Below are 16,350 nucleotides of genomic sequence, written 5' to 3'. Positions count from 1 at the left end.
TGCTCTTAGATGGAATAGGAATAACCTGGTGACCGATTCCTTTTAAAGGACTTTTCAATACATGTTTTAATCTACATTTACATTGGCATTACGACTGAATGCAGTGATTGGCTGCAATGGTGACATGGTATAATCATAACAGGATTGCTGCAGCTTCTGACCATGGGCTGCTGAAGTAGCACAGACTGGGTAACAATGATTTTTACCTAGAGCAATCAATTTGGATAAAAGAAACTGAAATATGGGAACCCTATTTAACAATCTTTACTAAATACATGAAATGAAATTGGTACAAAATCTCTCTATTTTTACATCCTATTCCAGACGCCACAATGGTGGTCTGCGGTCGCTGCAGAAGTACAGCCTCCCAACTTATATCTGTGGCTCTTCTTTTGATTAGTCGATCTAGCGTAATGTCGTCAAAATAATCAAAAGAAAACATGCTGTCGGGTAAGAGGCAGTCCTCGCTTTCCTGTTATGGCTGATGGACTAGGACATGCAAACCGATTCACACCAACTCTAATGATAACATAGGAGAAATCAATCCAACCCCATCACAAAACCATATAGATTTAGGGTCACACGAGCGTATTTTCTCCATCCAAGATTATGATAATCAGACTCAGAGCCGAGTTTGCTCAGAGTACGATCCGTCTTTTTGGATGTGCAGAAATATTTTTAAAAATTCTCCATCTTTTCCATTCTATCAGTCCATGAAGATCGGAGCGCACTTGGACTTTTTTCATGGACCCATAGATTTAAGTGGCCAAGTGTGATACGATTTACGAAGGAAAATTGTGCATGCTGTGATTTTTTTCCTGGGACCACTCAGTCACTGCCTCAATAAATTACATTGGTCGGAGTGCGATCTAACATTTTGTCGAATCGCTCTCGGACCATAAACATAAACACAGTCGTCTGCACAAGTACTTTGCTTTATCTGCAGTATGTTCGAGTATCTGGCATTATCTCATTTTAAAAAAACATCTTTTATAAAAAAAAAATTGTAATATTTCCAATGCATCTAAAATAAAAGATAAAGCGGATTGTAAATCCTCTTAATTGCTGGTTTATGGTATTTTGTGCTTACAGCTCATTTGGATGTTTTGTGGGTAATGGACAACAAACTCTGTTCTCACTATGAGCTTTTGGTGTGTTCTTGATGCTTCTTCTGTTAGTTGTGTCTAAACCGCAGCGTCTTAGAGTTCCAGTAAAGTGGATGGGATTTATAGAAATGTCCTGCCCACTGTGCTTCTTTTTACGTTTCATAAACTCAAATCCACAACATGTCAATATCTCTTAACACTAGAAGTCCCAAGAATTTCGAGCTCCATAGGGTTCCAATGGTAGAAATGTTAAATGACCCCTCTCTGGGACTTCTAGTGTTAAAAGCAACCCGTCACCGATGAGTGTCGCTGCTCTCCAGTCCGGCACTTCCTCTCTGCTGCAATTGTTGTCTACCTTCTAACCAGCTGAGTATGGATGGTGTGTCCTTCATCATCCACACAAGCCAGCATTGTGGTCCTGCGCAGGCGCACTTTGATCAAAGTACTGTAATGCGCAGACGCGAGGCAAGGTGAAAGACCGCCCACACTTGCGCACTACAGTACTTTGATCTGCCCTGAGCAGAGCAGATCAAAGTGCACCTGCACAGGACCGCAATGCTGGCTTGTGTGGATGACGTAGGACATGTCATCCATACTTGTCTGGATAGAAGTAGGACAGCAATCACCGCATAGAGGAGGCATCGAACCGGAGAGCAGCGACACCCATCGGACCGGACCACCCCTGTAGGTGAGTATTATAAAAGTGATTTTTTACGTTCTAGAGATCGGCCTGGGCTCTTATATACCGTATTCTGGAATGCTGTATATAAGTGCTCACTGGTGGTGGCCGCAGGTTATGGTCGCCAAATCTAGTGACGGGTTCCCTTTTAAGCTGAGTTTTCGGTGCAGATTTTTTTTCCCATAAAATTGCATTAGATGCCAAAATTTGTAGGTAAATAACTTATGTGGCAGACATGCATCAAAAACACATGGCGATTGTTAATAAAGTTTTGCCAAAGTCAAATGCCACAAAGTGTCAAAAACAGAGGAGCTTTACTTAAAGAATGACACACCAAAGACAAAAAAAGCAATAGAAACGCATGTTAAAAAAACACCTAAAAATGCAAGTAGCCTCATTTACATAATAGGTGCAGAAAATCTGCAACATCAAAGGCTCATTGTGGGAATGTAGCTAGTCTGTTCCTGCAGAGATATTTCATCAATATCGTCCCTAGTTTTTACTAACGTACATTTTCCAGGTTATCAAGAAGTTAAAGAGAAGTGGATCTACATAATAATAATTGCATAATAAGATTCTATAGGGGTTTTTTGTAGCCTGCTCCATGTAAAGACTGGCATTGGAATTTCTAAGACATAATAGTAGGAGACTTATTATTGTCTAATATAGATTCATTTTGTGTTGTTGAATTATTACTTAGATCAGGTGTTTAGTGTATTTAAAAAATAACACTTTTTCACTATTCTACTTTTATTACCACTATGTGTATTAAAGAGGTGTTTCACTACTTAGTTTTCCAAGCCACATTGATCTAACATTGAGAAAGAAGGCTTCTCTCATTACCGTACCTTGGCAATAGTACCTGTGAGTGGCAATATTGCAGTCAACTTATCCCCATTGTGTGACCCTTGGGCTCCGTGACCTCTGATGTCCGGTGATGTCAGGTCAACTTCCAGTTGACCTGATATCACTGTGGCCGGCCCCAGTCTCCATGAGTGACTGAAGAAAAAACAAAAAGCCAGCACTAAATGTGCACTTCAGCACTAAAAATTCCAAACTGTACTTATTATAAAAATTTTGAGATTTTTGGCAAAAAAGTGCAATTTCTTGAGCTACCTCGCCACGTCACAGCAAATCTCATTTGGGGCAGTCCTACACTAAAATATTTTTATAAAATGTGCCAAACGGCCTCACATATGAATAGTAGAACTGCTCTTAGCAGCACTCACCTGGTCTATTTCAATCCCGTACCCATGACTGAGTCATGGCTGTGGGCGGGACAGGTCCAAGCAAATGCTGCATGAAGTAAATAGCATGTGGACAAAGCCTGATGACTTAATGTGAACAGTCACCAACCGCCAAAATCCAGACAGATGGAATACATCCCAAATTGGGGTGCATAGCAAGGTGGGGGTCAGCCACCGACCAATTCAATGAAGAAAAAACAAAAAGCCAGCACTAAATATGCACTTCAGCAATAAAAATTCCGAACTGTACTTATAAAAATTTTGATATTTTTGGCAAAAAATTGCAATTTCTTGAGCTACCCCGCCACGTCACGGCAAATCTCATTTGGGGCAGTAATACACTAAAATATTTTTATAAAATGTGCCATACGGCCTCACATATGAATAGTAGAACTGCTCTTAGCAGCACTCACCTGGTCTATTTCAATCCCGTACTCATGACTGAGTCATGGCTGTGGGCGGGACAGGTCCAAGCAAATGCTGCATGAAGTAAATAGCCTGTGGACAGGGCCTGATGACTGAATGTTAACAGTCACCAACCGCCAAAATCTAGACAGGTGGAATACATCCCACATTGGGGTGCATAACAAGGTGGGGGTCAGCCACCGACCCAATTCAATGAAGAAAAAACAAAAAGCCAGCACTAAATGTGCACTTCAGCACTAAAAATTGAAATAGACCAGGTGAGTGCTGCTAAGAGCAGTTCTACTATTCATATGTGAGGCCGTATGGCACATTTTATAAAAATATTTTAGTGTAGGACTGCCCCAAATGAGATTTGCCGTGACGTGGCGGGGTAGCTCAAGAAATTGCAATTTTTTGCCAAAAATCTCAAAATTTTTATAATAAGTACAGTTTGGAATTTTTAGTGCTGAAGTGCACATTTAGTGCTGGCTTTTTGTTTTTTCTCCATGAGTGACTGGGCTGTGGGTGGAGTTTCACTTGCGGCGCTCTGCAGTGAAGGAGAGAGTATAGAGATGCTGGGCTATGACAGGTGGTGAAACGCCGCCCACAGCCCAGTCACTCACAGAGTTGACATGACACCACCGGATCCCCAAGGTCATGGAGCCCGGGGGCTATGTGATGGGGATGAGACGGACGCAATAGCGCCGCTCACAGGCACTATTGGCAACACAAGGTATTTGAGAGAAGCCTTGTTTCTCAACATTAGATTGATGTGGCCAGTAATATTAACTAATGAACTTTTTACATTGGACCATAGTTTTAATAGTGGACTCATATGTCCTGTTCTACACATATAACTTTTCGTGTCAGTGTCCTCCCAAACAGGATTCTAATGACAGATAACTGTATATTTAGTAGATAACTCAAGTTTACCATTTACAATAGGTGGTGCTACCTTTCTTGTTCAAGAATTAATGTGGATTGCTGTTCGTGGAAAAAAAAAAAACAAGACATCCCCTGAAAATAAGCCCCAGCCCATCTTTCAGAGCAAAAAATATTATAAGACCCTGTCTTATTTTCAGAGAAACACAGTGGCTCACCTGCCCCTCTCCTTTCACAATGATAATTTTCTTGTGCGGCATATACAAAGAAATAGGGTCTGAGTCACACTACAGTCTATGGCAGCCACAGACTAACACTAGTAGACTGACTCAAACCCTATTTCTTTGGAAATAGGAGACTAATATGCGACCAGTGTGAAAATTGCAGGGTTTTTTTTCCTTTATTAAAATATATGCCGATATGCACTTAAAGGAATATTAATAAATAGGATAATGAGTAGAATCTAAAAATTAGTATTATAGGGTATGAGCAGAGGTCTTCTTATTTTCTCAGTAATATATTATAAACCAAATATATTTGCAGACTACCTTCTTATCATGTGTTTTATCTAATGTCATTTTTTTTTCTTTTCCCTATAGGATATTTTTACCCCAGAATGCAAATTTAAGGAGTCTGTGTTTGAGAATTACTACGTCATCTACTCCTCGACACTCTATCGGCAGCAGGAATCTGGCCGGCAGTGGTTCTTAGGACTCAGTAAAGAAGGACAAATCATGAAAGGAAATCGAGTGAAAAAGACCAAACCATCATCACATTTTGTACCAAAACCTATAGAAGGTAACAATCTAAACTTCTTACTTAGGCACTTGGTAACTTTCAGGATTGGATCTGAGCTTTTATAAAAGGGCATGTTCACACATTCAGTATTTGGTCAGTATTTTACCTTAGTATTTGTAAGCCAAGATCATTTTTTACCCACTTCTGGTTTTGGCTTACAAATACTGATGTGAAATTCTGACCAAATACTGAATGTGTGAACGTTGCCTAAATGAACCTGTCACCTAGAATATGCGTTCTGACCTTTCAGCAGACGCATGTGTGCCCTAATTACACCTCCCTACCCATCCTTGTGTTGTAAAATTGTGTAATATGAAAGTAATAAAAAACGTTTTATTACTTTCATATTTCCTATGTAGAAGATTACAGAGACGCTGGCCACATGGGCGGCACCTTGCCCTATGGACGTCTGCATACTTCCGTGGTACTTCCGTGGCATATTTTCCCTGTGGGCGTGATACCATGGAGTCACATGAGCGACGTCCCCATCGCTCATTCTATCCTGCGCACGTTTATACTTACCATTGCGGCAGGCTTCTTTTCCGGGTGTTTACTCCCCGGCTTCAGACGCGCACTGCCACCTCCGGGCACCATTTTCCTGCTCTAAGGAAAGTCCACTGCTCGTACATCAATGGGCTGAAGGCAGTGTATGCGCAGATGCGATCTTAAGCCAAGAGCATCACCTGCGCATCCTCCGACTCATTATTTCAAGCCCACACCACCGACATGTCAGGATGGCGGCCCCTGCCTCACCCACCACCTACAGCACAGCACCCAGCACAGCGCACTGCCCATAGCATTTCCCCTGCCTGTTGTGACCCCTCTCCAGCACCCCCCCCCTCCCCAGGTAAGCTACATTTGGATTATAAGACGCAGCTCTCAAATTTTTGGGAGGAACAGTGCATCTTATAATCCTAAAAATACGGTACATTTCTGGTATAACTCACTTTTAGGCCCTGTGCGCACACTGCATTTTTGCTACAGAAATTTCTTTAGAAAATGGTTGTAACCTTTCTGCAGACATTCCCCAGAAAAAGCTATGGAAAAAAAAAATAGCTGTGCGCACACTGCGTTTTTTTTCTCAAGAACCTTCTTTCTGCAGAATTTCTTGAGAAAACGTATGTGCATGTCACCTCTTTTCTGCAGGTACCTGCCTTTTTTGCCATAGATAATGGTAAAAAAACTCAGGGACCAACCTGCAGGAAAAACGCTGTAAAAACACGTGTTTTTGAGTGCGTTATTGGTGCGTTTTTTTAATGCAAGTGCGCTAATCTTTCAGACTCTCAAGAAATTTCTTGAGAAAAATCCTTTTTGTAGTGCGCACAGGGTCTTACAGTCTGTACATGTAAATGATGACAAAGTCCTAGATCCCATAGATAAACCTCTTATGTCCACAGTAGAACGCCAATATGTATTTTCAAAGTTGGTGTATATATAGGGCGCCTTCAAGCCACGGTGATGTGCAGATTCAATTATCAAGCACCAGAGACTGACATTGCTTGTTCTTTCTATAGATCATTTTCCTTTTCTGAGTAGAATATATTTACCGTATTTTTCGCTATATAAGACGCACCCCAAACTTAGACATAAAAAAAGGTAAAAAAAAGAAAAATGGGGTCCGTTTTATACTCCAGTGTTCTCTTACCGGAGGGGGGCAGCAGTGGTGGTGAAGCGGGGTCACAGGAGGCACAGGTTTTGCTGGCAGGCGCGGCGGGTCAGTGGCAGCGGGGTCCGTGGTTGCAGGTGCCGTGGCGTCCGTGGTTGCAGGCGCGGTGGTGTCTGCGGTGGCAGGAGCTGCGGGGTCCGTGGTGGCGGCAGCAGCCGTGGCGGGTGAGCCGTGCAGCAGGCCGGTGCAGTGAGTGTCCACGGTCCCGGTTCAGAGGTGGCAGCGGCGGCGGCGAAGGCTCAGTGGTGGGAGCGGCGGCGACTGCTCAGTGGTGGCAGCGGCAGGGACTGCTCAGTGGTGGAGCAGACGGATGCGGTGTTTTCCCAGTGTGTCCGCGGTCCCGATTCAAGTAATGGCGCCCGGAGTGACGCATGCGCAGATGGAGCTCTCATCCAAGGGCTCCATCTGCGCACGCGCTGACTCCCGGAGCAGCGCGTGCGCAGATGGAGCTCTCATCCAAGAGCTCCACCGGCGCCATCATTTGAAAGTGGGACCGCGGACAACTGGTAGCATGCTGCACAGCCGCCCGCTCCGCATGCACAGAGTGGCAGCCAGCAGGCTGCCCGCCCACCCTGCGTACAAGCCGCCGGGTACCTGTGCTTGCGTGCGGTGGCAGCCAGGTACCCATGGCTGTGTGCGGGCGGCAGCTGGGTGCTGTGTGCGGGCGGCACCTGGGTGCCTGTGTGAGGGCGGCAGCCGGCTGCCGCCCGCACGGGCACCCGACTGCCACTCGCACACAGCACCCGGCTGCCGCCCGCACACAGCCATGGGTACCCGGCTGCCACCGCATGCAAGCACACGTACCCAGCTGCCGACCCCACACAGCACCCGGCTGCCGCTCGCACACAGCCACGGGTACCCGGCTGCCACCGCACGCAAGCACAGGTACCCGGCCGCTTGCATGCAGCCACAGGCACCCGGCCGCCCGATCGCCTCAGACAGGACCCCCCCCCCCCCAGGTACCGCTTTATAAGACGCACCCCCCATTTTCCTCCCAAATTTTTGGGAGGAAAAGTGCGTCTTATAAAGCAAAAAATACGGTATATATATATTGTATTTCTTGGCTTTTGGGTCTATTGTGCTTTTTTTGTATATCTATAGAAGGGTAATATGCTCATTACAAGCCATGGCAACGCAATGAGATTTATTGAGAGATTTACAGCTCTGAGATCCTACTGAAAAGAGATTGCAAAGTTTTTAAGCTTTTGTATCGTGGAGAATGTCATGTACTTCATCACAAACCTTAGCACTATCTGGCCATCATTCCATTTAATGCATTCTGCTCTTCAAGGCAGACAGATTGCTTTCCGAATTCTGTTCCTCCTGGTGCTGTCAAGTTATTGTATTTCCCTGGACAGCCATATTCCGGCACAGAAAATGCCAGACACAGGACCAACCTCTATAGCACATTACCCACGCCCCGGCCGGTATATTTACTCTTTTTAGCTTTGTTTGTTAGGGAATGTTAGACATTGTAAGTGTATTATCTAGCTGTGCCGCAAGTATTGACTGTGAAACATTTGTGTTGTTTTTTTTTTTAAATATATTACAGGACTTTTATTATTTAACTGTTCTTGTCTTTTGGCCACTGCTCGTAAGGGTAATGGCACGTGTTATGAAGGTATTCTCACAAGCCAAATCAGAATATTTTTGCACTGTATGAACATGATGTTGAAAATATTGAGATCCGCATATTTATTTCCAAAGGAATCAGTTAGGGTATGTGCCCAAGATCAGGACCCACTGTGTCCTGAATGCTGCGGGTCCTGACCTGTGGGGCCGTGAGTCTCCTCTGGAGGAGACCACAGTTGCCCATCCCCACGATCAGGGTTCAGTGCGCTGCGGTCTCCTGCTGTGTTCTCCCTACGGAGGACACTTGCGACTCTGCAGCAAATAATTGACATGCTTGCAGCTCTATAAGCTGCACCGCAGGCCAGTTTTCGCTGTGGGACCTACATGCACAGTGGGCATGAGATTTCTAGAAATCCCATCCTCTGTGCTTGTACTGCACAACTCAGTGTTTTGGACGCAGCGAAAAACGCTGCATCCAAAACGCTGCAAACATTGATCGTGGGCACGTACTCTTACTGTGTTATTCTGCCCCTTTAAGTGGAGCATTTTATTATGTCACTTATTGGGCTTCTTCCTGTAGTTTTGATACCATCACTGTTGTATCTACTGCAGATCTATCTACCAGTTTTCTTAATAGATCATCCACCAAGCTTGATTGACAGCTCATCAGTGTCACTCCTCTCTGCTCCTGCTGAAATCTCACACTGCTGAGTACAAGCTGCATCTGTCGGTTAGGCTGAGCGGGCAAATATTGACTAAAGTTCATTAATGCACTTGGACTCTCTTGGAATCTCTTTCAATCCATTTCAGACTCCTAAAGGATTTTTCAGAAATTCTGACATGAATTTATGCAAATCAAAAAAGCCCGTGGAGCCTCTGTTAGGAGTCTCGACACATAAACTAGCCAGATATCCCTCCGGAAAGGACCTAGCCAAGGAGTGGCTCTTTTTAGGAAACCACCATAACCACCATATTAAGTGGCCCTTTTAGTCAATATCCAACTCTTTGACAAGTTTAAAGATATGACAAGGGAAATACCAAGGCCAGGTATCCATCCACAGACAGCTGTTTTGGGGTATTGTTCCTCATCAGTGTGGAGTAGGATTCTGGCCAGGTGGGAGCAATGCCAAGTAGACCAACAAGACAAAACAATCACTGATCTCGGGGAGACCATCCAGAGAAAAGACTGCCGGCAGACAATGAGGGCGCTCAACACAGTGCAATCCTACGTGCATTGCCCCCTGGGAAATATGCAAATCAAAAAAGTCCGTGGAGCCTCTTTTAGCAGTCTCGACACAGAAACTAGCCAGATATCCCTCCGGGAAGGACCTAGCCAAGGAGTGGCTCTTTTTAGGAAACCACCATATTAAGTGGCCCTTTTAGTCAATATCCAACTCTTTGACAAGTTTAAAAATATGACAAGTGAAATACTAAGGCCAGGTATCCATCTACAGACAGCTATTTCGGGGTATTGCTCCTCATCAGTGTGGAGTAGGATTCTGTCCAGGTGGGAGCAATGCCTAGTAGACCAATAAGACAACACAATCACTGATCTTGGGGAGACCAGCCAGAGAAAACACTGCCAGCAGACAATGAGGGCGCTCAACACAGTGAAATCCTAGGTGCATTGCCCCCTGGGAAATATGCAAATCAAAAAAGTCCGTGGAGCCTCTGTTAGGAGTCTCGACACAGAAACTAGCCAGATATCCCTCCGGGAAGTACCTAGCCAAGGAGTGGCTCTTTTTAGGAAACCACCATAACCACCATATTAAGTGGCCCTTTTAGTCAATATCCAACTCTTTGACAAGTTTAATGATATGACAAGGGAAATACCAATGCCAGGTATCCATCCACAGACAGCTGTTTCAGGGTATTGCCCCTCATCAGTGTGGAGTAGGATTCTGGCCAGGTGGGAGCAATGCCGGCAGTGTTTTCTCTGGCTGGTCTCCCTGAGATCAGTGATTGTTTTGTCTTGTTGGTCTACTAGGCATTGCTCCTAGCTGGCCAGAATCTTACTGATGAGGGGCAATACCCCGAAACAGCTGTCTGTAGATGGATACCTGGCCTTGGCATTTCTCTTGTCATATCTTTAAACTTGTCAAAGAGTTGGATATTGACTAAAAGGGCCACTTAATATGGTGGTTATGGTGGTTTCCTAAAAAGAGCCACTCCTTGGCTAGGTCCTTCCCGGAGGGATATCTGGCTAGTTTCTGTGTCGAAACTCCTAACAGAGGCTCCACGGACTTTTTTGATTTGCATATTTCCCAGGGGGCAATGCACCTAGGATTTCACTGTGTTGAGTGCCCTCGTTGGCTTCCGGCAGTGTTTTCTCTGGCTGGTCTCCCCGAGATTAGTGATTGTTTTGACATGAATTTATAACACAAGTATAGCAGTTCTAAGATAACTTTATAGTGATATAAGTAGATTATATTGTTACATTTCATGGGAGTTCCTCTTTAAATGGAACCTGTCACCTCCAGAAACACTACCTTTAGATATAGGGGCAATCTGCAGGTAATAGCATACCTGGTTGTCTTACTGGAGCAGCGGTTGCAAGGAGAATATTCATAGTTGTTAAGGTTGAAGCTAGACTTAAAGGGGGTTTCCAGACTAAAATGACAAGTGTACATTCACTGCGCACTGTGAGCATTCTCCATCGTCAGTTTCTGGAACGGCTATCATGTGACGGTAAGTATGTGTGAAGCCCCACAGGTGTTGTGTCGGTGCATTACCTTCAGGGACTCCACGTAGCTGGATCTTGTCACAGGTAGGAGATCTTCTTCTTGTCGTGACGCCACTCTCAGTATTGCGGCCAGTAGGGACCGCCACTGCAGGTTGAGGGTCGCCTGGGGCTGATGGTATGTGCAGTTAGTTGGAATAGCCTCCTGAGAGTGAGGCAAGCCCCAGGGCCCGATGTAGGTGCGTAGTACCACAAGGCGCAGAATAACTCCACACAGGCAGGATGTCTTTCAGGGGTTTTACTCACTTCAGGTGGCAGGGTGAGTAACCCGGGCGTAGCTGGGATGAACCAGGCGGGAACCAGGTGTCCTTCAGGCTGACTTGTGAGGGTGACTACTAACTCGCCTTCCTTAGCCCTTGGTGGTTTGGGGTGACCCCGACTTTGAGTCCCTATGGGGGTCACCCAGGGAAGTTGCTGAAGCCTCACTCCCCTTCGTTTGCCGTGTGCTTGTTGCCTGGGCCAGATCACTCCAGCTTCTTGCCTCCTGTGAGCTATGGGCCCTAACTGTGGCTACGTGGCTGCGGCTTTTTGTGGTGTTGTGGCGTGGGCTTTGAGAGCCCCACACCGGCAGGTTTAGCAAAAGAAAGCTGGATCTATCTCCGCTTCGGGATCTGCCGCCCGTTTGGGCCTGGTACTCCCTAGCAGTCTCCTTACTTCCCACTCTGTGCTCTCTCTTTAGCTGGAGATGGGTTTCGGGTAGCACTCCTAGGTGACCGTTCTCCCCCGTCGGTAGCCACTGCGCGGACGCTGTCAGACTCCAGCAGCCCAGGGGAAGGGGTCAGCTCCTCTCGGAGCTCCCTGGACTCTGCTCTGAACTGGCTCACTGCTCCTCCTCTCCTGTTCTTGCCTACGCCACCTAGCAACCAGATTCTCTTACCACACCCCTTGAGAGGAGATGGAGGCTTTTGGCCCCCTCCACTATTCCAGTGAAGGTCAAGGCTTTTCCCCCTCCTGGGACCCCCAGGGGTCCTCTCATGGGTACATGTGTGAGACCTGATCACTATGCGCCTGTGTTCCACACCCCGGTCAGCCTTCTGGATTACCTGTATTGTACTGTCCCCAGCATGGGTGCAGTACTCAATGGTGCCTGACCAGGTCAGGGGCGCCACATTCCCCCTTAGTTATCACCAGCACGTCCTCGGGCTGCAAGACAACATTTTAAAATGCATAAAACATTAAAACATGTAAAACATTTTTAAAAGCACCAGGTACCATACATCACCACCCTCCACCCACAAGTCCGTTAACCCACCCAAAACCCTTTCACGTTGGCCGCGACTTCAGCCACTTCTGGCAGGATGTAGAGGCGGCTTTCATGGGCTGGTGGTTTCAGGGTATACCTGGCCTGGTGGATCCGCGCCTTCAGCCTCTTCTGGCAGGATGCAGAGGCGGCCTCCACAGTTGGTGCTGACCAGGTACCCTCTTTGTGGTGGAGAGCCAGGCCCCATAAACAGGCATGCTCTCTGGTCGCAGGTGAGCCAAGGCCCTATATACGGACGGGCCCCCTGGTTGCAGACGAGCCAAGCCCCTAAACAGGCTGACTCTGGTGGTGGTGGTGCCCTCTGGTGTAACTATTTACACTGCGAGAGTTTGTGGCTATAGCCAGTTCATAGCCTTAAGGTTTATTTCTCACAATAGTTTTTGTGGGCACCTTACTTGAACTTGAGAACGTTGCAAAACAAACTTTTTCAAAACTTTAACTTTCTAACTGCTGAACTTCTTACTTTCCTTTACTTTTCTCTACTCCTCCATACCAGGGCTTTGGCCTGTTGGGCTGCGGCACCTGCTGCTTTCTTGCTCTTTGTCGTCGTCTGAGGTAGTTTCATCTGTAGGTTCCTTGTCTTTTCTTTCTTGATCTTCATCTGTTTCTTTATCTCTGTCTTTTCTTTCTTCTTTGGGACATGGTGCTACATCAAGCGCATACAATCCTCTTTCGCCTTCATGCATAGTGAATTGTACTGTATTTCCCATCTTTAAGTTTCTGCCAGGGTGTCCTCTAGGCAGATGAGCGTTCACATCTCTTCTGTTGACAAATATCCCTTCTTTGATACCAGGGGCTACAATGAATCCATATCCACTTCTCAAGTTGAAATCCTCCACTACTCCTCTGCAAAGGGGTCCTCTGACCTGGGCTTTGGCTCTTCTCAGGAACCTCTTCTCCTGTAGGTCTCTGGCTGTGACTTCTCTCTGCTCTGGGGACTGCAGTGCAGGGAAAGACTGGGTTCTGCTGCGGCGCTGTGTCTTGCGGGCTGGATTCTGCGAAGTGCAGCTTACAAGCTCCCAGGTGAGGCTTTGGGGCAGGTCTTCTTCCGCAGGAGGTGTCAGGTCTTCCTCGTCCCAACGGGAATATGGCAGCATCTCCGGCTCTGGGACTAGCACTGCTGCTGGCGGCTCCTGAGTCAGCTCTTCAGCTTCCTGGCCTCCTCTCCCCCTTAGTTCTTCTTGGCACTCCTTTGGTGGCAGTGCTGGGGATGAACTTCCTTCAACAGGCCCAGGCGGGGGACTCTTTGGCGTGGTTGCTGCAGGGGTTGCCGGAATCCTCTTGGGGGTGTGCGGAGGGAGCAGATACCGATCCACCATCTCTTGTGGGAACTGGGCCTCTAGATCAGCCTTCAGCTTCCAGTATTCGGGGTCCTCTCCTATCAGGGACTTCCTAGCAGGGACTTCCTTAGACTGGGGAGCAGTGTCTGCTCTGGCCTTGCAGGCCGGGGTAAATGGTGATGCAATCTCTTGGCGGGCCGCGCCCTGTATGGCGGCGGCCTGGTCTTGGCGGGCCGCGCCCTTTATGGCGGCGGCCTGGTCTTGGCGGGCCGCGCCCTGTATGGCGGCCTGGTCTTGGCGGGCCGCGCCCTGTATGGCGGCGGCCTGGATCGGCGTCGCAGCTGCGATGGGATCTGTGCAGGCTGGGCTGGGCGTCGCTGCAGGGACCGGGTCTTGGTGGGCCGAGCAGGGCATCGCTGCGGCGGCCGGGGCTTGGCGGGCCGCGCCTGGCGTGGCTGCGGCCTGGTTCAGCACCTCACTTGCGGCGCGGACGAGCGTTGCTGCGGCGGTGGGGTCTCGGCGGGCCGGGCCTAGCAGGGCGGCGGCCTGGGTCAGCCGTTACGCCTGCGGCGCGGATGAGGGTCGCGGTCGCAGCCGGTTCTTTGCGGGCCGGACTGGGCGTTGCTGCAGGGACCGGGTCTTGGTGGGCCGAGCAGGGCATCGCTGCGGCCGCTGGGGCTTGGAAGGCCGCACCTGGCGTGGCTGCGGCCTGCTTCAGCGTCGCCGCACCGGACGCCTCTTCGGGGACCGCGGGCGTGGCAGCAGGGGTCGGGGCACTTGCGCTGGCCGGGGCATCACTCGACTCACCCACCGGTGGCAGCATCGGGGTCTGCGTCATCGCCGTCCTGTCTGGCACTCGGCGCGCGGCTCTCCTTTCATAGGCCCGAACCGCCGCGGTCATCTCCAGCATTTCCATTCGTTCTTCCCGGATCTGCTCCACAACCCGGGTCTCCAGTCGGTCGCAGAACTGGGCCAGCTCCCGATACCACCAGGCAGCGGAGCCCGGTTCTGGATTTCTGCGGTCAGACGCCATTTCTTCTGCGCCCTCTTCTGCACGACTCTCCAGCTGTGGACTCGCCGTTGCCTCCGATAGCAAGCTGTTCAGTTTCTGCTCTGCCTCTTTCAGCAGCTCCTCTCCCAGCAGCAGGCTTCTGGCTCCCTTTCTGTCCCGACGTCTCTGGACGCTTCCGCTCTCTTCACAAGCGAGGTCAGAACTCTGCAGGGGATCTCTGGGTAGCCACACCTCTTCGTGGGCGGTAACTTCTCCCAGCGCTGGCTGCTGTTGTTTTTCAGCGCGCTTTTCATGGTGGCAATATGGCGGCGCTTCCAACTTTTCAAGCGGACCGCCCAGGCACATGGTCACCTGTCTGAACAGGTCTAGTCCTTATCCTGTTCGTGACGCCAGATGTGAAGCCCCACAGGTGTTGTGTCGGTGCATTACCTTCAGGGACTCCACGTAGCTGGATCTTGTCACAGGTAGGAGATCTTCTTCTTGTCGTGACGCCACTCTCAGTATTGCGGCCAGTAGGGACCGCCACTGCAGGTTGAGGGTCGCCTGGGGCTGATGGTATGTGCAGTTAGTTGGAATAGCCTCCTGAGAGTGAGGCAAGCCCCAGGGCCCGATGTAGGTGCGTAGTACCACAAGGCGCAGAATAACTCCACACAGGCAGGATGTCTTTCAGGGGTTTTACTCACTTCAGGTGGCAGGGTGAGTAACCCGGGCGTAGCTGGGATGAACCAGGCGGGAACCAGGTGTCCTTCAGGCTGACTTGTGAGGGTGACTACTAACTCGCCTTCCTTAGCCCTTGGTGGTTTGGGGTGACCCCGACTTTGAGTCCCTATGGGGGTCACCCAGGGAAGTTGCTGAAGCCTCACTCCCCTTCGTTTGCCGTGTGCTTGTTGCCTGGGCCAGATCACTCCAGCTTCTTGCCTCCTGTGAGCTATGGGCCCTAACTGTGGCTACGTGGCTGCGGCTTTTTGTGGTGTTGTGGCGTGGGCTTTGAGAGCCCCACACCGGCAGGTTTAGCAAAAGAAAGCTGGATCTATCTCCGCTTCGGGATCTGCCGCCCGTTTGGGCCTGGTACTCCCTAGCAGTCTCCTTACTTCCCACTCTGTGCTCTCTCTTTAGCTGGAGATGGGTTTCGGGTAGCACTCCTAGGTGACCGTTCTCCCCCGTCGGTAGCCACTGCGCGGACGCTGTCAGACTCCAGCAGCCCAGGGGAAGGGGTCAGCTCCTCTCGGAGCTCCCTGGACTCTGCTCTGAACTGGCTCACTGCTCCTCCTCTCCTGTTCTTGCCTACGCCACCTAGCAACCAGATTCTCTTACCACACCCCTTGAGAGGAGATGGAGGCTTTTGGCCCCCTCCACTATTCCAGTGAAGGTCAAGGCTTTTCCCCCTCCTGGGACCCCCAGGGGTCCTCTCATGGGTACATGTGTGAGACCTGATCACTATGCGCCTGTGTTCCACACCCCGGTCAGCCTTCTGGATTACCTGTATTGTACTGTCCCCAGCATGGGTGCAGTACTCAATGGTGCCTGACCAGGTCAGGGGCGCCACATTCCCCCTTAGTTATCACCAGCACGTCCTCGGGCTGCAAGACAACATTTTAAAATGCATAAAACATTAAAACATGTAAAACATTTTTAAAAGCACCAGGTACCATACATCACCACCCTCCACCCACAAGTCCGTTAACCCACCCAAAACCCTTTC

The 16,350-nt window shown here is 48.9% G+C and overlaps 1 protein-coding gene across 5 annotated transcripts in view; it reads left to right on the top strand.

The window, feature by feature from the left end:
• Positions 1–16,350, top strand: part of FGF12 (fibroblast growth factor 12) — a 744,802-nt gene that overhangs the window by 691,788 nt on the left and 36,664 nt on the right. For all 5 annotated transcript variants that reach the window (XM_075340488.1, XM_075340487.1, XM_075340486.1 and 2 more), the window contains one exon: positions 4,919–5,117. In XM_075340488.1, coding sequence (XP_075196603.1) covers positions 4,919–5,117 — 199 coding nt within the window. The remainder of the gene's footprint in view (positions 1–4,918; positions 5,118–16,350) is intronic.

Source organism: Anomaloglossus baeobatrachus, chromosome 3 (assembly GCF_048569485.1).
Source record: "Anomaloglossus baeobatrachus isolate aAnoBae1 chromosome 3, aAnoBae1.hap1, whole genome shotgun sequence".
NCBI classification, from domain to species: Eukaryota; Metazoa; Chordata; class Amphibia; order Anura; family Aromobatidae; genus Anomaloglossus; species Anomaloglossus baeobatrachus.
The sequence above is the reverse complement of the archived record's forward strand: the minus strand, read 5'-3'. Positions and strand labels throughout refer to the sequence as shown.